At 45.3% G+C, this 25,014-nt stretch overlaps 1 protein-coding gene across 17 annotated transcripts in view; it reads left to right on the top strand.

Moving 5' to 3' along the window:
* The window catches only part of LOC106596732 (band 4.1-like protein 3), a 99,747-nt gene that overhangs the window by 49,576 nt on the left and 25,157 nt on the right, over positions 1–25,014 (top strand). For 12 of the 17 annotated variants that reach the window (XM_045714436.1, XM_045714430.1, XM_045714434.1 and 9 more), the window contains 6 exons: positions 2,903–3,055; positions 3,872–3,969; positions 8,801–8,976; positions 13,424–13,623; positions 16,870–17,478; positions 23,205–23,258. In XM_045714436.1, the coding sequence (XP_045570392.1) occupies positions 2,903–3,055; positions 3,872–3,969; positions 8,801–8,976; positions 13,424–13,623; positions 16,870–17,478; positions 23,205–23,258 (1,290 nt within the window). The remainder of the gene's footprint in view (positions 1–2,902; positions 3,056–3,871; positions 3,970–8,800; positions 8,977–13,423; positions 13,624–16,869; positions 17,479–23,204; positions 23,259–25,014) is intronic. The other 5 variants (XM_045714443.1, XM_045714440.1, XM_045714439.1 and 2 more) reach the window with 2 other exon arrangements.

Raw genomic sequence — 25,014 nt, 5'->3', positions numbered from 1 at the left:
TAGAGAGACAGACAGACTGACGTAGAGAGACAGACAGACTGACGTAGAGAGACAGACAGACCGACGTAGAGAGACAGACAGACCGACGTGTAGAGACAGACAGACAGACAGACCGACGTGTAGAGACAGACAGACAGACAGACCGACGTGTAGAGACAGACAGACAGACAGACCGACGTGTAGAGACAGACAGACAGACAGACCGACGTGTAGAGACAGACAGACAGACAGACCGACGTGTAGAGACAGACAGACAGACAGACCGACGTGTAGAGACAGACAGACAGACAGACCGACGTGTAGAGACAGACAGACAGACAGACCGACGTGTAGAGACAGACAGACAGACAGACCGACGTGTAGAGACAGACAGACAGACAGACCGACGTGTAGAGACAGACAGACAGACAGACCGACGTGTAGAGACAGACAGACAGACGAAGAGACAGACCGACGTGTAGAGACAGACAGACAGACAGACCGACGTGTAGAGACAGACAGACAGACAGACCGACGTGTAGAGACAGACAGCGTGAGAGACAGACAGACAGACCGACGTGTAGAGACAGACAGACAGACAGACCGACGTGTAGAGAGACAGACAGACAGACCGACGTGTAGAGACAGACAGACCGACAGACCGACGTGTAGAGACAGACAGACCGACAGACGTGGACGACAGACAGACAGACGAGACAGACAGACAGACAGACCGACGTGTAGAGACAGACAGACAGACCGACGTGTAGAGAGACAGACAGACAGACCGACGTGTAGAGAGACAGACAGACAGACCGACGTGTAGAGAGACAGACAGACAGACCGACGTGTAGAGACCGACAGACAGACCGACGTGTAGAGACCGACAGACAGACCGACGTGTAGAGACCGACAGACAGACCGACGTGTAGAGACAGACAGACAGACCGACGTGTAGAGACAGACAGACAGACCGACGTGTAGAGACAGACAGACAGACCGACGTGTAGAGACAGACAGACAGACAGACAGACGTGGAGAGACAGACAGACAGACCGACGTGTAGAGACAGACAGACAGACCGACGTGGAGAGAGAGACAGACAGACAGACAGACAGACAGACGTGGAGAGACAGACAGATGTGGAGAGACAGACAGACAGACAGACGTGGAGAGACAGACAGACAGACCGACGTGTAGAGACAGACAGACAGACCGACGTGTAGAGACAGACAGACAGACAGACAGACAGACAGACAGACAGACAGACAGACGTGGAGAGACAGACAGACAGACGTGGAGAGACGTGTAGAGACAGACAGACAGACCGACGTGTAGAGACAGACAGACAGACCGACGTGTAGAGACAGACAGACAGACCGACGTGTAGAGACAGACAGACAGACCGACGTGTAGAGACAGACAGACAGACCGACGTGTAGAGACAGACAGACAGACAGACAGACAGACAGACAGACAGACAGACAGACGTGGAGAGACAGACAGACAGACAGACGTGGAGAGACAGACAGACAGACAGACGTGGAGAGACAGACAGACAGACCGACGTGTAGAGACAGACAGACAGACCGACGTGTAGAGACAGACAGACAGACCGACGTGGAGAGAGAGACAGACAGACAGACAGACAGACAGACGTGGAGAGACAGACAGATGTGGAGAGACAGACAGACAGACAGACAGACGTGGAGAGACAGACAGACAGACAGACAGACAGACAGACAGACAGACAGACAGACAGACAGACAGACAGACAGACAGACAGACAGACAGACAGACAGATGTGGAGAGACAGACGTGTAGAGACAGACAGACCAGGCCAGCAGCGTCAGATTGCCAGAATAACACACCACTCATTTCAACACATTGAAAACGTCACTGATCCCGATGGCAGATACTGGTCAGTTATCACAAGCACTTTGAACAGTCAAAGGATCCCGTCTAGGAGAGACTGACATAAAGATGATGGTCCCTTAAAAGAGTATACTCAGGAGGAATGATGTTGCCTAGTACACTATGAATACAGATTAGTAGTGAAGTAGTTTCCATCCACTATGAATACAGATTAGTAGTGAAGTAGTTTCCATCCACTATGAATACAGATTAGTAGTGAAGTAGTTTCCATCCACCAATACACCATGAATACAGATTTGTTTTGTCATTAATAAACCATTTGACTAGTTGAATAAGATCAGTATCAGCATTGTTGTGTTCTCTCTCCTCGCATTAAACCACCGGGCTAGTTGGTAGGAAGCCTGTTTGAGTGTTTGGCTCCAGCTAAAGGGGAGGTAAGAGGCTGCTGCATCGTGTGTGTGTGTGTGTGTGTGTGTGTGTGTGTGTGTGTGTGTGTGTGTGTGTGTGTGTGTGTGTGTGTGTGTGTGTGTGTGTGTGTGTGTGTGTGTGTGTGTGTGTGTGTGTGTGTGTGTGTTTCTGTGTTTTTATTTTAAGTCACGCATGGCTTAGCTTAGCAATCATCACCCTAACTAACCGTGGCTTGTTTTTACCCATCGTCACTCTCCCCGTTGCTGTGCTGCACTAAAGTAGGGAACGTGTGTTTTTTTTCCCCCCGCTTTTCTCATCGGACCCCTAGATACACCACCATCCCGTTATCCACCTGCCTGTCTGTCTGTAGCCGTTCACCATCAGAACCCTGCCAACGCTGGCCCATACTCTACCGTTCCTCCCTCCACAACTGTTAGTGTGTGGAGGTGAAGAAATACTCCTTCTGAAAGGGTGGGGGGGGGGGGTATTGGGCCATACTGGAACTCATTCTTTCAATTCTATACGGGTGTTTTCCAGGACTCTGAAGGCGTAGAGATCATGCTAGGAATGGTCTCCTCATCTATAGAGACAGATTGTGTACATCAGTAGTAGTAGTGTATTCTATACGGGTGTTTTCCAGGACTCTGAAGGCGTAGAGATCATGCTAGGAGTGTGCTCGAGTGGTCTGCTCATCTACAGAGACAGACTGAGAATCAACAGGTTCGCCTGGCCCAAGGTCCTCAAGATCTCCTACAAGAGAAACAACTTCTACATCAAGATACGCCCCGGAGAGGTAAACACACCAACAACATCATCAACAACAACAACAGTAGATCTGTTACAAACCGGGTCAGGTGTTTTACCATGTGACTTGACCAGGAAGAACTATGGCCCTGGGCCTAGTCAGACTACTACTCTATGGCCCGGGGCCTAGTCAGACTACTACTCTATGGCCCTGGGCCTAGTCAGACTACTACTCTATGGCCCTGGGCCTAGTCAGACTACTACTCTATGGCCCTGGGCCTAGTCAGACTACTACTCTATGGCCCTGGGCCTAGTCAGACTACCACTCTATGGCCCTGGGCCTAGTCAGACTACTACTCTGTGGCCCTGGGCCTAGTCAGACTACTACTCTGTGGCCCTGGGCCTAGTCAGACTACTACTCTATGGCCCTGGGCCTAGTCAGACTACTACTCTATGGCCCTGGGCCTAGTCAGACTACTACTCTATGGCCCTGGGCCTAGTCAGACTACTACTCTATGGCCCTGGGCCTAGTCAGACTACTACTCTATGGCCCTGGGCCTAGTCAGACTACTACTCTATGGCCCTGGGCCTAGTCAGACTACTACTCTATGGCCCTTGGACTAGTCAGACTACTACTCTATGGCCCAGGGCCTAGTCAGACTTCTTCTCTGGCCCGGAGTTTTTCCTGGTTACGTTATGTGGTCAGTGAAAACCTCTTGGCCCTAGTCATAACATTAGTTTATTTTTGGGAAATGAAATAAAAGTTGCAGACTACTATATTTAAGGACGTTAATTGCTTCTGTTCTGACATGACCACCTCTCTCTCTCTCTTCTGAGACACTTGTAACATCACCATCTCTTGCAGTTTGAGCAGTTTGAGAGCACGATTGGCTTCAAGCTCCCTAACCACCGTGCAGCCAAGAGGCTGTGGAAGACCTGTGTTGAGCACCACACGTTCTTCAGGTAAGAGATGTTTGTAGCCCGTCCTTACGATTGATACAGTGCCTTCAAAAAGTATTCATACCCCTTGACTTATTCCACCTTTTGTTGTTACATCCTAAATTAAAAAATATATATAGAAAATCTCACCCATTGATACACAATACCTCAAAATGACAAAGAGAAAACATGTTTGTAGAAAATGTAGCAAATTCATTGAAAATTAAATACAGAAATATCTAATTTATGTAAGTATTCACACCTCTGAGTCAATACATGTTAGAATGACCTTTGGCAGTGATTACAGCTGTGAGTCTTTCTGGGTAAATCTCTAAGAGCTTTGCAAAACCTGGATTGTACAATATTGCAAATTATTCTTGAGGAAATTCTTCAATCTCTGTCAAGTTGGTTGTTGATCATTGCTAGACAACCATTTTTCAAGTCTTGCCATAGATTTTCAAGCCGATTTAAGTCAAAACTGTAACTAGGCCACTAAGGAACATTCAACGTTGTATTGGTAAGCAACTCCAGATACAGGCGTCCTAACTTCACCATGCTCAACGGGTTATTCAATGTCGTCTTTTAAAATGTTTACCCATCTACCAATAGGTCAAATCAAATTGTATTTGTCACAAGCGACGAATATAACAGGTGTAGTAGACCTTACCGTGAAATGCTTACTTACAAGCCCTTAACCAGCAATGCAGTTCAAGAAATATAGTTAAGAAAAATATTTACTAAATAAACTAAAATAAATAAAGTAACACACGAAAATTACGTAACAATAACGAGGTTATGTACGGGGGGAACCGGTACCGAGTCAATGTACAGGGGGAACCGGTACCGAGTCAATGTACAGGGGGAACCGGTACCGAGTCAATGTACAGGGGGAACCGGTACCGAGTCAATGTACAGGGGGAACCGGTACCGAGTCAATGTGCAGGGGGAACCGGTACCGAGTCAATGTGCAGGGGGAACCGGTACCGAGTCAATGTGCAGGGGGAACCGGTACCGAGTCAATGTACGGGGGGAACCGGTACCGAGTCAATGTACGGGGGGAACCGGTACCGAGTCAATGTACAGGGGGAACCGGTACCGAGTCAATGTACGGGGGTACAGGTTAGTCGAGGTAATTTGTAAAGTGACTATGCATAGAAAATAAACCGCGAGTAGCAGCAGTGTATAAACAGAGAAGGGGAGGGGGTCAATGTAATAGTCCAGTGGCCATTTGATTCATTGTTCAGCAGTCTTATGGCTTGGGGGTAGAAGCTGTTAAGGAGCCTTTTGGACCTAGACTTGGCGCTCCGGTGCCACTTGCCGTGCGGTAGCAGAGAGAACAGTCTATGACTTGGGTGGCTGGAGTCTTTGACAATTTTTTGGGGCCTTCCTCTGACACCGCCTTGTATAGAGGTCCTGGATGGCAGGAAGCTTGGCCCCAGTGATGTACTGGGCCGTACGCACTACCCTCTGTAGCGCCTTACGGTCAGATGCTGAGCAGTTGCCATACCAGGCGGTGATGCAACCAGTCAGGATGCTCTCGATGGTGCAGCTGTAGAGCCTTTTGAGGATCTGAGGACCCATGACAAATCTTTTCAGTCTCCTGAGGGGGAAAAGGTGTTGTCATGACCTCTTCACAACTTTATTTGTGTGTTTGGACCATGATAGTTTGTTGGTGATGTGGACACCAAGGAACTTGAAACTCTCGACCCGCTCTACTACAGCCCCGTCGATGTTAATGGGGGCCTGTTCGGCCTGCCTTTTCCTATAGTCCACGATCAGTCCCTTTGTCTTGCTCACGATGAGGGAGAGGCTGTTGTCCAGGCACCACACTGCCAGGTCTCTGACCTCCTCCCTATAGGCTGTCTCATCGTTATCGGTGATTAGGCCTACCACTGTTGTCATCAGCAAACTTAATGATGGTGATGGAGTCGTGCCTGGCCACGCAGTCGTGAGTGAACAGGAAATACAGGAGGGGACTAAGCACGCACCCCTGAGGGGCCCCAGTGTTGAGGATCAGCGTGGCAGATGTGTTGTTGCCTACCCTTACCACCTGGGGGCGGCCTGTCAGGAAGTCCAGGATCCAGTTGCCGAGGGAGGTGTTTAGTCCCAGGGTCCTTAGCTTAGTGATGAGCTTTGAGGGTACTATGGTGTTGAACGCTGAGCTGTAGTCAATGAACAGCATTCTGACATAGGTATTCCTTTTGTCCTGGTGGGATTGAGATTGTGTCATCTGTGGATCTGTTGGGGCGGTATGCGAATTGTAGTGGGTGTAGGGTTTCTGGCATGATGGTGTTGATGTGAGCCATGACCAGCCTTTCAAAGCACTTCATGGTTACTGACGTGAGTGCTACGGGGCGGTAATAATTTAATTTAGGTTACCTTCGCTTTCTTGGGCACAGGGACTATGGTGGTCTGCTTGAAACAGGTTGGTATTACAGACTCGGTCAGGGAGAGGTTGAAAATGTCAGTGAAGACAATTGCCAGCTGGTCAGCGCATGCTTTGAGTACACGTCCTTGTAATTCGTATGGCCCAGCGGCTTTGTGAATGTTGACTTGTTTAAAGGTCTTACTCACATCGACTACGGAGATAGTCATCCAGAACAGCTGGTGCTCTCATGCATGCTTCAGTGTTGCTTGCTTCGACGCGAGCGTAAAAGGCATTTAGCTCATCTGGTATGCTTGCGTCACTGTGCAGCTCGCGGCTGGGTTTCCCTTTGTAGTCCGTAATATTTTTCAAGCCCTGCCATATCTGACGAGCGTCAGAGCCGGTGTAGTAGGATTCAATCTTAGTCCTGTATAGACGTGTTGCCTGTTTGATGGTTCCTCTGAGGGCATAGTGGTATTTTTTTATAAGCTTCCGGATTTAGTGTCCCACTCCTTGAAAGCGGAAGCTCTAGCCTTTAGCTCGGTGTGAATGTTGCCTGTAATCCATGGCTTCTGGTTGGGGTATGTACGTACAGTCACTGTGGGGACGACGTCCTCGATGCACTTATTGATGAAGCCAATGACTGAGGTGCCATTGGATGAATTCCGGAACATATTCCTGTCTGTGCAGCAAAACAGTCCTGTAGCATCCGCGTCATCTGACCACTTCCGTATTGAGCGAGTCACTGGTATTTCCTGCTTTAGTTGTTCCTTGTCAGCAGGAATCAGGAGGATAGAATTATGGTCAGATTTGCCAAATGGAGGACGAGGGAGAGCTTTGTACACGTCTCTGTGTGTGGAGTGAAGGTGGTTTAGAGTTTTTTTCCCTCCTGTTGCACATGTGACATGCTGGTAGAAATGAGATAAAACTGATTTAAGTTTGCCTTCATTAAAGTCCCCGTCCACTAGGAGCGCCGCTTCTGAATGAGTGTTTTCCTGTTTTCCTATGTCCCTATACAGCTCGTTGAGAGCGGTCTTAGTACCAGCATCGGTTTGTGGTGGTAAATAGCCGGCTACGAATAATATAGATGAGAACTCTCTTGGTAGATAGTGTGGTCTACAGCTTATCATGAGGTACTCTACCTCAGGCGAGGAATACCTCGAGACTTCTTTAATCTTAGACATCGAGCACTAGCAGTTATTGACAGCAGTACACACACTCTCGCCCCTCGTCTTACCAGACGTAGCTGCTTTGTCCTGCCAATGCACGGAGAAGCCAGCCAGCCAGCTCTATATTATCCATGTCGTCGTTCAGCGTCTCGGTGAAACATAAGATATATTACAGTTTTTGTCCCGTCGGTAGGATAGTCTTAATCGTAGATCGTCCAGTTTGTTTTCCAATGATTGCACTTTGGCCAATAATACGGAGGGAAGTGGCGGTTTACCTACTCGTCAGTGAATTCTTACAAGGCACCCCGCCCTCCTCCCCCTTTCCTCCGTCTTTTCTTCACGCTGATGACGGGGATTTGGGCCTTGTTTTGACAAAGCAGTAAAATCCTTTGCGTCGGACTCAATAAAGAAAAATAATCTTCGTCCAGTTCGAGGTGAGTAATCGCTGTTCTGATGACCAGAAGCTCTTTTCGGTCATAAGAGACTGTAGCAGCAACATTATGTACAAAATAAGTTACAAACAAAGCGAGAAAACCCCCCCCCCACAAATTGATGAGGAGGCCGTAAAATGGCAGCCATCCCCTCTGGCGCCATTATCAGATCCCCTTCTTTGCGAGGCGTTGGAAAACCTCCCTGGTTATTGTGGTTGAATCGGTGTTTGAAATTCACTTCTCGACTAAGGGACCTTACAGATAATTGTATGTGTGGGGATACAGAGATGAGGTAGTCATTCAAAAATGATTGCACGCAGATTGAGTCCATGCAAAATATATTATGTGAATTCTTAAGCACATTTTTACTCATTAACTTATTTAGGCGTTGCCATAACAAAGAGGTTGAATACTGATTGAATCAATACATTTCAGCTTTTATATTTATAATTAATTTATAAAAAAATGTCTAAGAACCTAATTCCACTTTGACATTATAGGGTATTGTGTTTAGGCCAGTGACACACAATCTCAATTTGAATCCATTTTAAATTCAGGATGTAACAACAACAAAAGATCAAGGGGTGTGAATACTTTCTGAAGGCTCTGTAGCAGAAAATTCTATTAATGAAAACCCATCATCATCAGATCGTTACTGTAAAATGTAACAAGCGTAGTGATTTTATCTCCAGATATTTTGGGTTGATTTGTCCTCTAAGAACAGCCAAAATGATGCATTTTAAATCAAATCAGTTTACATGTCTGAGATTATCTGTATGATGTACTGTAAATGTATTATTATTATTATTATTATTATTGTAAGATATACGGATTGGTTTTTATCACATAATGGTTTAATTTATCCTAACTTTCTTTCTCTCCTCTGTCAGACTGGTGTCCCCAGAGGCCCCCCCTAAGAAGTTCCTGGGTCTTGGTTCTAAGTTCCGCTACAGCGGTAGAACCCAGGCTCAGACCCGGAGAGTCTCCTCTCAGATCATCAGGGCCGCGCCCATCTTCGAACGCTCCTCCTCCAAACGCTACACCATGTCGCGCAGCCTGGACGGAGGTAAAGACGACTTACTGTGTTTAAATGTTCACAATGCCTAATACGTTACCTCATTCTAAGTAGTATGCTGTATACTGAAATAGAGTCTCTTGGATTAACTGGTATTCTAGTGTGAACATTGAAATAGAGTCTCTTGGATTAACTGGTATGGTATGCTGGTGTGGACATTTAAATAGAGTCTCTTGGATTAACTGGTATTCTAGTGTGGACATTGAAATAGAGTCTCTTGGATTAACTGGTATGGTATGCTGGTGTGGACATTGAAATAGAGTCTCTTGGATTAACTGGTATGGTATGCTAGTGTGGACATTGAAATAGAGTTTCTTGGATTAACTGGTATGCTAGTGTGGACATTGAAATAGAGTCTCTTGGATTAACTGGTATGCTAGTGTGGACATTGAAATAGAGTCTCTTGGATTAACTGGTATGGTATGCTGGTGTGGACATTGAAATAGAGTCTCTTGGATTAACTGGTATGGTATGCTGGTGTGGACATTGAAATAGAGTCTCTTGGATTAACTGGTATGCTAGTGTGGACATTGAAATAGAGTCTCTTGGATTAACTGGTATGCTAGTGTGGACATTGAAATAGAGTCTCTTGGATTAACTGGTATTCTAGTGTGGACATTGAAATAGAGTCTCTTGGATTAACTGGTATGGTATGCTGGTGTGGACATTGAAATAGAGTCTCTTGGATTAACTGGTATGGTATGCTGGTGTGGACATTGAAATAGAGTCTCTTGGATTAACTGGTATGGTATGCTAGTGTGGACATTGAAATAGAGTCTCTTGGATTAACTGGTATGGTATGCTAGTGTGGACATTGAAATAGAGTCTCTTGGATTAACTGGTATGGTATGCTAGTGTGGACATTGAAATAGAGTCTCTTGGATTAACTGGTATGGTATGCTAGTGTGGACATTGAAATAGAGTCTCTTGGATTAACTGGTATGGTATGCTAGTGTGGACATTGAAATAGAGTCTCTTGGATTAACTGGTATGCTAGTGTGGACATTGAAATAGAGTCTCTTGGATTAACTGGTATGCTAGTGTGGACATTGAAATAGAGTCAAATCAAAATCAAATCAAATCAAATGTATTTATATAGCCCTTCGTACATCAGCTGATATCTCAAAGTGCTGTACAGAAACCCAGCCTAAAACCCCAAACAGCAAGCAATGCATGTGAAAGAAGCACGGTGGCTAGGAAAAACTCCCTAGGAAAAACTCCCTAGAAAGGCCAAAAACCTAGGAAGAAACCTAGAGAGGAACCAGGCTATGAGGGGTGGCCAGTCCTCTTCTGGCTGTGCAGGGTGGATATTATAACAGAACATGGTCAAGATGTTAAAATGTTCCTAAATGACCAGCATGGTCAAATAATAATAATCATAGTAGTTGTCGAGGGTGCAACAAGCACGTCCGGTGAACAGGTCAGGGTGCCATAGCCGCAGGCAGAACAGTTGGAACTGGAGCAGCAGCACGGCCAGGTGGACTGGGGACAGCAAGGAGTCATCATACCAGGTAGTCCTGAGGCTTGGTCCTTGGGCTCAGGTCCTCCGAGAGAAAGAGAGAAAGAGAGAATTAGAGAGAGCATATTTAAATACACACAGGACACCGGATAAGACAAGAGAAATACTCCAGATATAACAGACTGACCCTAGCCCCCCGACACATAAACTACTGCAGCATAAATACTGGAGGCTGAGACAGGAGGGATCAGAAGACACTGTGGCCCCATCCGATGATACCCCCGGACAGGGCCAAACAGGCAGGATATAACCCCACCCACTTTGCCAAAGCACAGCCCCCACACCACTAGAGGGATGTCTCCAACCACAAATTTACCGTCCTAAGACAAGGCCGAGTATAGCCCACAACGATCTCCGCCATGGCACAACCCAAGGGAGGGCGCCAACCCAGACAGGAAGACCACGTCAGTGACTCAACCCACTCAAGTGACGCACCCCTTCCATGGACGGCATGGAAGAACACCAGTAGGCCAGTGACTCAGCCCCTGTAAAAGGGTTAGAGGCAGAGAATCCCAGTGGAAAGAGGGGAACCGGCAAGGCAGAGACAGCAAGGGCGGTTCGTTGCTCCAGCCTTTCCGTTCACCTTCACACTCCTGGGCCAGACTACACTCAATCATAGGACCTACTGAAGAGATGAGTCTTCAGTAAAGACTTAAAGGTTGAGACTGAGTCTGCGTCTCTCACATTGGTAGGCAGACCATTCCATAAAAATGGAGCTCTATAGGAGAAAGCCCTACCTCCAGCCGTTTGCTTAGAAATTCTAGGGACAATTAGGAGGCCTGCGTCTTGTGACCGTAGCGTACGTGTAGGTATGTACGGCAGGACCAAATCAGAAAGATAGGTAGGAGCAAGCCCATGTAATGCTTTGTAGGTTAGCAGTAAAACCTTGAAATCAGCCCTTGCCTTAACAGGAAGCCAGTGTAGGAGGCTAGCACTGGAGTAATATGATCAAATTTTTGGGTTCTAGTCAGGATTCTAGCAGCCGTATTTAGCACTAACTGAAGTTTGTTTAATGCTTTATCCGGGTAGCCGGAAAGTAGAGCATTGCAGTAGTCCAGCCTAGAAGTAACAAAAGCATGGATTAATTTTTCTGCGTCATTTTTGGACAGAAAGTTTCTGATTTTTGCAATGTTACGTAGATGGAAAAAAGCTGTCCTTGAAACAGTCTTGATATGTTCTTCAAAAGAGAGATCAGGGTCCAGAGTAACGCCGAGGTCCTTCAGTTTTATTTGAGACGACTGTACAACCATCCAGATTAATTGTCAGATTCAACAGAAGATCTCTTTGTTTCTTGGGACCTAGAACAAGCATCTCTGTTTTGTCCGAGTTTAAAAGTAGAAAGTTTGCAGCCATCCACTTCTTTATGTCTGAAACACAGGCTTCTAGCGAGGGCAATTTTGGGGCTTCACCATGTTTCATTGAAATGTACAGCTGTGTGTCGTCCGCATAGCAGTGAAATTTAACATTATGTTTTCGAATGACATCCCCAAGAGGTAAAATTATATAGTGAAAACAATAGTGGTCCTAAAACGGAACCTTGAGGAACACCGAAATTTACAATTGATTTGTCAGAGGACAAACCATTCACAGAGACAAACTGATATCTTTCCGACAGATAAGATCTAAACCAGGCCAAAACTTGTCCATGTAGACCAATTTGGGTTTCCAATCTCTCCAAAAGAATGTGGTGATCGATGGTATCAAAAGCGGCACTAAGATCTAGGAGCACGAGGACAGATGCAGAGCCTCGGTCTGACGTCATTAAAAGGTCATTTACCACCTTCACAAGTGCAGTCTCAGTGCTATGATGGGGTCTAAAACCAGACTGAAGCGTTTCGTATACATTGTTTGTCTTCAGGAAGGCAGTGAGTTGCTGTGCAACAGCTTTTTCAAAAATGTTTGAGAGGAATGGAGGATTCGATATAGGCCGATAGTTTTTTATAATTTCTGGGTCAAGATTCGGCTTTTTCAAGAGAGGCTTTATTACTGCCACTATTAGTGAGCTTGGTACACATCCGGTGGATAGAGAGCCGTTTATTATGTTCAACATAGGAGGGCCAAGCACAGGAAGCAGCTCTTTCAGTAGTTTAGTTGGAATAGGGTCCAGTATGCAGCTTGAGGGTTTGGAGGCCATGATTATTTTCATCATTGTGTCAAAAGATATAGTACTAAAACACTTTAGTATCTCCCTTGATCCTATCTCCCTTGATCCTAGAGTCTCTTGGATTAACTGGTATGGTATGCTAGTGTGGACATTGAAATAGAGTCTCTTAGATTAACTGGTATGCTAGTGTGGACATTGAAATAGAGTCTCTTAGATTAACTGGTATGCTAGTGTGGACATTTTGTTTAACACCCAACACCTGATTCTGTCAAAGGGGGGAGGTCCAGAGATTGTTAAAAACCAGTCATAGGTTATCTCAGTCTAGTCTTGGAGTCCGTGTTTAAGTTAGACTAACGCTTCGATCACACAGACGTCGTCGTTACATTTTGACACACCAGAATTACATTCATTTCCATTGGAACGTTTAGTTTGCCTTGCAGCATTGCGTTGCAGAGGCAGTGTGTTGCAGTATGTTGGATGTATCGTTTGTGTGCGATCAAACTGTGTGTGTAGATGGTCGCTGCGTACCATTTTGCACCATGGTCCTGTCGGTGTGTTGGAAGTGTAAGTTTGAGTTTTACCCCCCCCCCCCCCAACTAATGTAAAAAGCACAATGTGAAGCTCAAACGACAACAAAGCAGTCACCCCGCACCTTTGGTATATCTGATGTTAAGGTTAGGATTTTAAGGACAAGTAACCTGAGCATAGATCAGTTCCTAAAGGTCATGACTTACCTGAGGATGAAACCACACAGAGAACTAATGTTTGGTTTCCTCTGGTGACTAACGATAAACCCTCACCGTGCCTCCTACCAGCGCCCGTAACAGAGAACCACGACACCCTGATGAAGGACGCCACGCCCGCCAAAGCTGTCGCCGCTGGAGACCTGATCACCACGGTAACGCCGGAGAAGAAGGCGGAGGAGGAGAAGGCCGAGGAAGAGGAGGGACAGACCAACGTTACAGAGACGTCGGATCCTAATGTCCCCTCAACCCCCCTCAGACACGACAACAAGGTAAACATCATCATCCTCCTCCTCCTCCTCCTCCTCATATTAGCCAATGGGGGTTAGTTTTAGAAGTTTGGTTTGTTTTAAAGAGTTCCATTAGCAATAGTACCAATATGATTGATCCAACTCTGAGTTGAAGTTAAGACTCACCAGTTGAAAAACACATCCTATAAACTTTAATGACTCCTTGCTCTTGAGTCAGTTCTATATGAGGACCAGAGGGGTGTACTACGAAGCAATATCAATGACTTAGCCCGCTAACTTGAAGAAATATTCTGAAATATTCTGGAATTTATATATATATTATCATAGAAAGGTAAGCTTGAAATGGTCATGGTCTAATTGACACCAAAAACACATCGAAGTTTAGCTTAAGTCAATAGTTATTTCTGGTTGTTTATCAAAAATAGCCGGCTAGTTCGTTAAGCCTGCTTTATTGTATATAAAGAATTCTGGATTGACGGAATCCTAAACGGCTGTCTATCCATGGACATTACTTCCTGATGTTGCTTTGTCACTGTCAGTACTGTCAAAGGACGTTACAAAGTACGATAAGATTCTTTACAACCCCATGCCTAGATGAACCTCTGAAGTCTTTTCCTAAACAGTTAAGGAGTGTCATTTCTTTATTTATACAGTATAGGGTGTCACCCCACAAAAGGATGAATTATTTCAAGGTTTATACAAATATGTCCATTCAATAGAACGTTCCGTCTGAAAAACAATAGTCCAGACCCCGTGTCTCTACCATATATGGTTAAAAATATAGCAGCCGATTTTTCTCTGAGAATGTAGCGTGTTTAGAGTGAATGGAACGTCATCACAGGCATGATCAGACCGCCTCAGTAGAACTGTTACAGAATGGACTGGACTCCCGTATAGATCTAGTTTATACAGAATGGACTGGAGTCCCGTATAGATCTAGTTTATACAGAATGGACTGGAGTCCCGTATAGATCTAGTTTATACAGAATGGACTGGAGTCCCGTATAGATCTAGTTTATACAGAATGGACTGGAGTCCCGTATAGATCTAGTTCATACAGAATGGACTGGACTCCCGTATAGATCTAGTTACATTTTACATTTTTAACATTTAGTCATTTAGCAGACGCTCTTCATACAGAATGGACTGGACTCCCGTATAGATCTAGTTCATACAGAATGGACTGGAGTCCCGTATAGATCTAGTTTATACAGAATGGACTGGAGTCCCGTATAGATCTAGTTCATACAGAATGGACTGGACTCCCGTATAGATCTAGTTCATACAGAATGGACTGGACTCCCGTATAGATCTAGTTTATACAGAATGGACTGGAGTCCCGTATAGATCTAGTTTATACAGAATGGACTGGAGTCCCGTATAGATCTAGTTTATACAGAATGGACTGGAGTCCCGTATAGATCTAGTTTATACAGAATGGACTGGTGTCCCGTATAGATCTAGTTTATACAGAATGGACTGGAGTCCCGTATAGATCTAGTTCATACAGAATGGACTGGAGTCCCGTATAGATCTAGTTTATACAGAATGGACTGGAGTCCCGTATAGATCTAGTTTATACAGAATGGACTGGAGTCCCGTATAGATCTAGTTTATACAGAATGGACTGGAGTCCCGTATAGATCTAGTTTATACAGAATGGACTGGAGTCCCGTATAGATCTAGTTCATACAGAATGGACTGGAGTCCCGTATAGATCTAGTTTATACAGAATGTTCTGGAGTCCCGTATAGATCTAGTTTATACAGAATGGTCTGGAGTCCCGTATAGATCTAGTTCATACAGAATGGACTGGAGTCCCGTATAGATCTAGTTTATACAGAATGGACTGGAGTCCCGTATAGATCTAGTTTATACAGAATGGACTGGAGTCCCGTATAGATCTAGTTTATACAGAATGGACTGGAGTCCCGTATAGATCTAGTTCATACAGAATGGACTGGAGTCCCGTATAGATCTAGTTCATACAGAATGGACTGGAGTCCTTGGCAGAACGACGCCAACTGACAAGCTAATTTACTAGCGGCTTGTAAGGTTTGTGAGTGAAACGATGTGCTTTTTCTAAATGAAATCCACTGAATACAAAACTAAATGAGGACTAAATATATTCTGAACAAAAAATATAAACGCAACATGTAAAGTGTTCCATGAGCTGAAATAAAAGATCCCAGAAAATGTTCCAGACGTACAAAAAGCTTATTTCTCTGAGGATTATTTTCGTCTGTAATAAAGCCCTTTTGTGGTAAAATAAAAACAACAAAAAAAAACATTCTGATTGGCTGGGCCTGGCTTCCTAGTGGGTGGGCCTATAACCTCCCAGGCCCACCCATGGCTGTGCCCCTGCCCAGTCATGTGAAATCCCTAGATTAGGGCCTAATTCATTAATTTCATATGATTTCTTTCTTTCTATGTACTGTAACTCAGTAAAACCATTGAAGTTGTTGCATTTATTTTGTTCTGTATAATATTTACTTACAAAGCTAACAGACTAAATTTCAATATCCACCCTCCGCGAAAGACCGTCTGTTCATGTTTTCATTTTGTATTTCTGAGTCTTTCCCTTTAAATCGCCATAGAAACGGCCCCTTCTCAACGTAGATTGCGCGCCAGTATAGGCATTGAAAGCCAAGGATCTGGAGGTGAACATGACGAAGGTATCAGATTGATCTTGATTTGGAGGTGGCTCCAGCCGAAACCTCATAACAGTGCAGCTTGGTTGGGTCGTGTTTCAGAGGGCGCGTGTCTCTCGACCTTCGACCTCTCCCGAGTCCGTACGGGAGTTGCAGCGATGAGACAAGACTGTAACTACCAATTGGATATCACGAAATTGGGGAGAAAAAGGGTTAAAAAATAAATAAATTGGAAACTAACAAAAACAAAATAATATTTACACTGTTCAAGTCTATTAAGTTGATAATATTGTAGAGAACAATCTAATGATTCATTCTATGTAATTGATAAGGACATAGGGCAAAGAAAACAACATTTTGACATTCATTTCATAGCACCCTCTTGAATTGTACAGTTTTTCCTCTACATTGTACAGCAGTGACTGAACTCCCTACAGCGTGTATGACTTGGCCGTTTTATTATTGATTTCCCAAATGCTTCCAGCTTATTTACCCACTGCTATACTATAACTGACTGCTTCTTGTCTAATTAGCTTGTCTTTTCTCCTCCCGTCCATATCATTCTGCTCATATGTATTGACTCGCCATCCACACCACCTCCCGCTCCCTCCATCAGCGCTCCCCATGCCTGTACTCCTATGACCCCCTCCGCTCTGAGCTCTCCCTCCCTTCCTCCCCCGTGGCCTCCACTAAGGTCCGTCGGCGGCGCAGGGAGAACGCGTCCCGTAAACGCTGTGCGTCCGTCAGCCCGGCTAAATCCTCTGCGGGGTGCCGTCGGCGCCAGGCCAAAGCGGACCGCGCCACCGCCCTCCTAGAGGAGCAGGTGCTACTCCTGTCGGCCCGGAAACAGCGTCTAGAACAGCTGAAGGCCCACGGGAGGCGGGGCGGCACTCTGTTCTCCTTCTCCCTGCACCTCCCCGACCTCTCCTCTTACCTAGACGAGGATGGCTACCTCACATTCCCTGACATCACAGAGCTCACCTTCCTCCCTGAGAGCGTGCAGCACTTCCGTCCGTTCAGGTCACCCTCTCTCATCCCCTGCTTCCTCTTCATCTTCTTTTTCCTCTTGTCCACGTCGTTCTCGGTGCCCTACGCCCTCACGCTGTCCTTCCCGCTGGCGCTGTGTCTGTGCTACCTGGAGCCCAAGGCGGCTTCTCTCACCGCATCCATCGCTCAGGGCCTGCATCAACATGACAGTTGTTCAGAGGAAGAGGAAGATGAAGAGGTGTGTTCCCACTTACAGTAGGCCTTAAACTATACTATTCCAGTAAGGTCACAGAATAGTCTTATTAGTGTCCTGTCCAGACTTGGGCTACGTCCCCAAAAAAATGTCACCCTATTCCCGATTCCCGGGCTCTGGTTAAAAGTACTGCACTGTATAGAGAATAGGGTGCCATTTTCAGATGCACCCTCAATGACTTTATCTGTCAGTGTTCCTACTTTCAGAGCCCTCATCTCTTGCTTCGTCACTGGATGACATCGTCATGACATCACCATCACATGATCAACATTTAATTATCTTTATGCATACAGAGATGTTCATGCCAGTTGCTATAGCACCATTTCCTGTTGGATGGCTTTTTTTTTTTAAGAATGTCAGCTTCTAATATAAAGGTAAACTCCAATGTACTTTGGCGTGATTGCTCATTTACCACAGCAGGGACCTTTGTCAGTTTGAGGGTGGATTTAGAGGGTAAAGTATTAGAGGTCGACCGATTTATGATTTTTCAATGCCGATACAGATTATTGGAGGGCCAAAAAGGGTCGATGCCGATTAATCGGCCGATTTATTTATTTTATTTTATTTTTGTAATAATGACAATTACAACAATACTGAATGAACACTTATTTTAACTTAATATAATACATCAATTTAGCCTCAAATAAATAATGAAACATGTTCAATTTGGTTTAAATAATGCAAAACAAAGTGTTGGAGAAGAAAGTAAAAGTGCAATATGTGCCATGTAAGAAAGCTAACGTTTAAGTGCCTTGCTCAGAACATGAGAACATATGAAAGCTGGTGGTTCCTTTTAACATGAGTCTTCAATATTCCCAGGTAAGAAGTTTTAGGTTGTAGTTATTATAGTAATTATAGGACTATTTCTCTCTATACCATTTGTATTTCATATACCTTTGACTATTGGATGTTCTTATAAGCACTTTAGTATTGCCAGTGTAACAGTATAGCTTCCGTCCCTCTCCTCACTCCTACCTGGGCTCGAACCAGGAACACATCGACAACAGCCACCCTCGAAGCAGCGTTACCCATGCAGAGGAAGGGAAACAACTACTCCAAGTCTCAGAGCGAGTGACGTTTGAAACGCTCTTAGCGCGCACCCGGCTAACTAGCTAGCCATTTCACATCGGTTACACCAGCCTAATCTTGGGAGTTGATAGGCTTGAAGGGGTGGAACGTTCCAACTGGAATTTGTTCCAAAAAACGTAAAGTAAAAGGTTGCCAACCAACAACGCATACAAAGTAGCAACGCATACAAACCAAGCTAACTAGCAGCCGAATAGGCATCAACTCACCACGTAGCTTATTCTTAATGTTTGTCCATAGGCAAACAGACATGTGAGGGACAGACATTTTTCGGAATAAATGTGATGAGTGAAAAACGCAATGAAATAGACCACTCCCAACCCGGTATCTTATTCTGCCGCTATACAACTTTGTATGCGTTGTTTTTTGGAAACCTTGTTATTTACGGAGTTTTTGGAATAGATTCCTGTTGGAACGTTCCACAAATTATACCCACTCAGGTTGAAGTCATAAACAGCGCAATGCTTGAAGCACCGCGAAGGGCTGTTTGAATGAATGCTTACGAGCCTGCTGCTGCCTACCACCGCTCAGTCAGACTGCTCTATCAAATCATAGACTTAATTATAATATAATAAACACACAGAAATACGAGCCTTAGGTCATTAATATGGTCGAATCCGGAAACTATCATCTCGAAAACAAAGGTTTTTTTCTTTCAGTGACATACGGAACCGTTCCGTATTTTATCTAACGAGTGGCTAAGTCTAAATATTCCTGTTAGGCGTTGATGTTTATGGTACGTTGGTGCAACGACAGTACTTTTTTCGCAAATGCTCTTGTTAAATCAACACCCGTTTGTCGAAGTAGGCTGTGATTCGATGAGAAATGAACAGGCACCGCATCGATTATATGCAACGCAGGACACGTTAGATAAACTAGTAATATCATCAACCATGTGTAGTTAACTATTGATTATGTTAAAACTTCTTGGGGCTATGTGGGACGCTAGCGTGCCACCCGTGGTGCACCCTATCAACAGCAGGTGCATTTCAAGAGCGGCAAATTTGAAAACAAATAAATGGCAAAATTCCAATTTTTCAAACATACAACTATCTTACACCCTTTGAAAGATATACATCTCCTTAATCTAACCACGTTGTCCGATTTCAAAAAGGTTTTACGGCGAAAGCATAAAGTTAGACTATGTTAGGAGAGTACATTGACAATAGCTGTGTGTAATGTTTTGTCAATTCAAAGACAGGCGTCACCAAAACCATAAAACCAGCTAAAATGATGCACTAACCTTTTACAATCTCCATCAGATGACACTCCTAGGACATTATGTTAGACAATGCATGCATTTTTAGTTCTATCAAGTTCATATTTATATCCAAAAACAGCGTTTTACTATGGCATTGATGTTGAGGAAATCGTTTCCCTCCAATAACCGGCAGTCAAGTCAGCACCACAAATTAAATAATTAAAATTAGAAAACATTGGTAAAATATTATATTGTCATTTAAAGAATTATAGATTTACATCTCTTGAACGCAATCAACTTGCCAGATTTAAAAATAACCTTACTGGGAAATCACACTTTGCAATAATCTGAGCACTGCGCCCAGAAAAAAATGCTTTGCTATACAGACAAACGGCCATGTTGGAGAGATCTAAAATCGAAAATACTATGTAAATAATCCATTACCTTTGATTCTCTTCATCAGATGTAACTTCCAGGAATCCCAGGTCCATAACGAATGTAGTTTTGTTCAAAAAAGCTCATCATTTATATCCAAAAAGCTCCGTGTTGTTAGCACATGATCTAAGCCAGCCGGACTTCTCGTCATGAACGAGGGGAAAAAATATATTTACGTTCGTTCAAACATGTCAAACGTTGTATAGCATAAATCATTAGTGACTTTTTTAACCAGAACATGAATAATATTCAAGGTGGACGAATGCATTCTCTTTTATAACGTATTGGAACGAGGGTACCCAACATGAACTCGCGCGCCAGAGTCTAATCGGCCATCACCGTTCCATGGCTCTTGTTCGGTCAGATCTCACAGTAAAAGACTCAAAACACTTTGTAAAGGCTGGTGACATCTAGTGGAAGCAATAGGAAGTGCCAAAACATTAATCAACCCCTGTGTGTTTCAATGGCATAGGCTTAAAGGTAATTCAACACATCAGGTATCCACTTCCTGTCAGAAAATGTCTCAGGGTTTTGCCTGCCAAATGAGTTCTGTTATACTCACAGACACCATTCAAACAGTTTTAGAAACTTTAGGGTGTTTTATATCCATATATAATAAGTATATGCATATTCTAGTTACTGGGTAGGATTAGTAACCAGATGAAATCGGGTACGTTTTTTTATCCAGCCGTGAAAATACTGCCCCCTAGCCCCAACAGGTTAAGATTGATAGTTTTTTATAAGTCTAATGCTAGCTAGCAACTTACCTTTGATTCTTGCTGCCCTCGCGTAACAGGTAGTCAGCCTGTTAATCCTTGTGGAGTGCAATGTAAGGCAGGTGGTTAGAGCGTTGGACTGGTAACCGAAGGTTGCAAAAACGAATCCCCCCTGAACAAGGCAGTTAACTCCCGTTTCTAGACCGTCATTGTAAATAAGAATGTGTTCTTAATCTGACTTGCCTAGTTAAATAAAGGTGTAAAAAAAAAAATAATAATAATAATCGGCAAATCGGTGGCCAAAAATACCGATTACCGATTGTTATGAAAACTTGAAATCGGCCCTAATTAATCGGCTATTCCGATTAATCGGTCGACCTCTATAAAGTATGTTGCTTTATGGCTATCCCCTCCCATCTCAGTCGTGTCATCTTCATTCACGGCCGTATACTGTGTCTGCTTTAGACTAGATGCATACAGACATATTGTTCCACTCAGTCACCCAGTCAGTCTCTCTGCATTTACCTCTGGCTAGATGACACACACACACACACACACACACACACACACACACACACACACACACACACACACACACACACACACACACACACGCACGCGCGCGCACACGTCACAGTGAAACAGGAAGCGTTTAGCAAGACCAGAGCTGCTATGATGCAAGCCTCTGATGCTTAACACTGTAGTTCATACAGAATGGACTGGAGTCCCGTATAGATCTAGTTCATACGGAATGGACTGGAGTCCCGTATAGATCTAGTTTATACGGAATGGACTGGAGTCCCGTATAGATCTAGTTTATACGGAATGGACTGGAGTCCCGTATAGATCTAGTTTATACGGAATGGACTGGAGTCCCGTATAGATCTAGTTCATACAGAATGGACTGGAGTCCCGTATAGATCTAGTTTATACAGAATGGACTGGAGTCCCGTATAGATCTAGTTTATACAGAATGGACTGGAGTCCCGTATAGATCTAGTTCATACAGAATGGACTGGAGTCCTGTATAGATCTAGTTCCACTAATGCAGAGAGACTGATAAGTCACCTCCATACCTGCTACATCCCTATAGAATCATCATGCACATGGATGCTAAGAGGAGGCCTGAAAGTCCAACTACTTTTTAACACCAGGCCAAAGTCCGACTACTTTTTAACACCAGGTCAAAGTCCGACTACTTTTTAACACCAGGTCAAAGTCCGACTACTTTTTAACACCAGGCCAAAGTCCGACTACCTTTTAACACCAGGCCAAAGTCCGACTACCTTTTAACACCAGGTCAAAGTCCGACTACTTTTTAACACCAGGCCAAAGTCCGACTACCTTTTAACACCAGGTCAAAGTCCGACTACTTTTTAACACCAGGTCAAAGTCCGACTACTTTTTAACACCAGGCCAAAGTCCGACTACTTTTTAACACCAGGCCAAAGTCCGACTACTTTTTAACACCAGGCCAAAGTCCGACTACTTTTTAACACCAGGCCAAAGTCCGACTACTTTTTAACACCAGGTCAAAGTCCGACTACTTTTTAACACCAGGCCAAAGTCCGACTACTTTTTAACACCAGGTCAAAGTCCGACTACTTTTTAACACCAGGCCAAAGTGCGACTACTTTTTAACACCAGGTCAAAGTCCGACTACTTTTTAACACCAGGCCAAAGTCCGACTACTTTTTAACACCAGGTCAAAGTCCGACTACCTTTTAACACCAGGTCAAAGTCCGACTACTTTTTAACACCAGGCCAACGTCCGACTACTTTTTAACACCAGGTTAATTGAAGGCTTTGAAGGAGAAAAAAGGAATATTTTGTTTTATAAATGATAAACTTACCCAGCTAACTTATGGGCTAAATAAATCAAACTGAAATGAAGTATTGCTTTCCAAATCAAATCGAGCAAAACCGATTTTATACTAAACGTAATCATTCAATTTGAACGAGTGGCCTTAAACCATAAGGTTAACGTTTCCTCGGAGTCTGTTTGTAAACTATGCTTGTTTTCTTCTGTTGCTTTTTTCTCCTCTGCCTTGCCGTTGTTTTATCTTTTAGCAACTGTAAGTGTTTTGCTTTTAAAAAAAAAAAACCTGTGCTCATTTCCCAAGGCTGCTTCCATACTCTCTATTTGTGATCGTTACCTGTTAACAACGTTTGTGTTGAAAGTTTGAACTGGTTCTCTCTCTCTCTCTCTCTCTCTCTCTCTCATTCCCTGCTTTCTGAACGGAAACGGTTCCGTTTTTTTGTTTACATAACAGACGGACAGCGAGCAAACCGACTTTGCCTTTGACGAGGAAACTACGGCCTCTGAGGTTGGTAGACAGACACTCTGTAGTCTGGAAGCATGGAAGACTCCCAGGTGTATCCATCATTGAGGGAGAGAATTTCACGATGGTTGAATTCTTAATAGATTCTGTTTATTTTTCAGTATTCACGATGGTTGAATTCTTGGGGGATGCATGCTTTTTTTTCTCCCAGTATAGTGAATTTTTCTAAAGCAAACGTTCTGCTATGTAGCAAATATATTTTGGGGTGTTATGTGTGCATGTTATTAGTATATTTATGTGAAGGACTTTCACTCAGGACTTAATCTCAGGTTTCCTGATTCTGTACTGTACCTGTCCCTGTCTCTCTCTCTCTCCATCCCTCTACTTTGCTATCTCTCTCTCGCTCTCTCTCTCCCTCCACTGTGCCCTCACCTCCTCCCTCCCTCTGTTGTGGCCTCACCTCCGTCACCTCCATCCCTCATCTCCATCCCTCACCTCCCTCCCTCCATTCCTCACCTCCCTCCTTCCATCCCTCACCTCCCTCCTTCCATCCCTCACCTCCCTCCTTCCATCCCTCACCTCCCTCCATCCATCCCTCACCTCCATCTCTCACCTCCCTCCCTCACCTCCATCCCTCACCTCCCTCACCTCCATCCCTCCCTCCCTCCATCCCTCACCTCCATCTCTCACCTCCCTCCCTCACCTCCATCCCTCACCTCCATCCCTCACCTCCATCCCTCCCTCCATCCCTCACCTCCATCTCTCACCTCCCTCCCTCACCTCCATCCCTCACCTCCCTCCCTCCATCTCTCACCTCCCTCCCTCACCTCCATCTCTCACCTCCCTCCCTCACCTCCATCCCTCACCTCCCTCACCTCCATCCCTCCCTCCATCCCTCACCTCCATCCCTCACCTCCATCCCTCCCTCACCTCCATCCCTCACCTCCATCCCTCACCTCCCTCACCTCCATCCCTCACCTCCCTCACCTCCATCCCTCACCTCCATCCCTCCCTCCATCCCTCACCTCCATCCCTCACCTCCATCCCTCACCTCCCTCACCTCCATCCCTCCCTCACCTCCATCCCTCACCTCCATCCCTCACCTCCCTCACCTCCATCCCTCACCTCCCTCACCTCCATCCCTCACCTCCATCCCTCCCTCCATCCCTCCCTCCATCCCTCCCTCCATCCCTCACCTCCATCCCTCACCTCCATCCCTCACCTCCATCCATCCCTCCCTCCATCCCTCACCTCCCTCACCTCCATCCATCCCTCCCTCCATCCCTCCATCCCTCACCTCCCTCACCTCCATCCCTCACCTCCATCCATCCCTCCCTCCCTCCATCCCTCACCTCCCTCCCTCCATCCCTCACCTCCATCCCTCACCTCCCTCACCTCCATCCATCCCTCCCTCCATCCCTCACCTCCCTCCATCCCTCCCTCCATCCCTCACCTCCATCCATCCCTTCCTCCATCCCTCACCTCCCTCACCTCCCTCCCTCCATCCCTCACCTCCATCCCTCACCTCCCTCACCTCCCTCCCTCCATCCCTCACCTCCATCCCTCACCTCCCTCACATCCCTCACCTCCCTCACCTCCCTCCCTCCATCCCTCACCTCCATCCCTCACCTCCATCCCTCCCTCCATCCCTCACCTCCCTCACCTCCCTCACCTCCATCCCTCACCTCCCTCACCTCCCTCCCTCCATCCCTCACCTCCCTCACCTCCCTCCATCCCTCACCTCCCTCCCTCCATCCCTCACCTCCATCCATCCCTCCCTCCATCCCTCACCTCCCTCCAT

This window comes from Salmo salar, chromosome ssa03 (genome assembly GCF_905237065.1).
Source record: "Salmo salar chromosome ssa03, Ssal_v3.1, whole genome shotgun sequence".
In the NCBI taxonomy this organism is placed as follows: Eukaryota; Metazoa; Chordata; class Actinopteri; order Salmoniformes; family Salmonidae; genus Salmo; species Salmo salar.
This window is presented reverse-complemented; position numbering and strand designations above follow the sequence as displayed.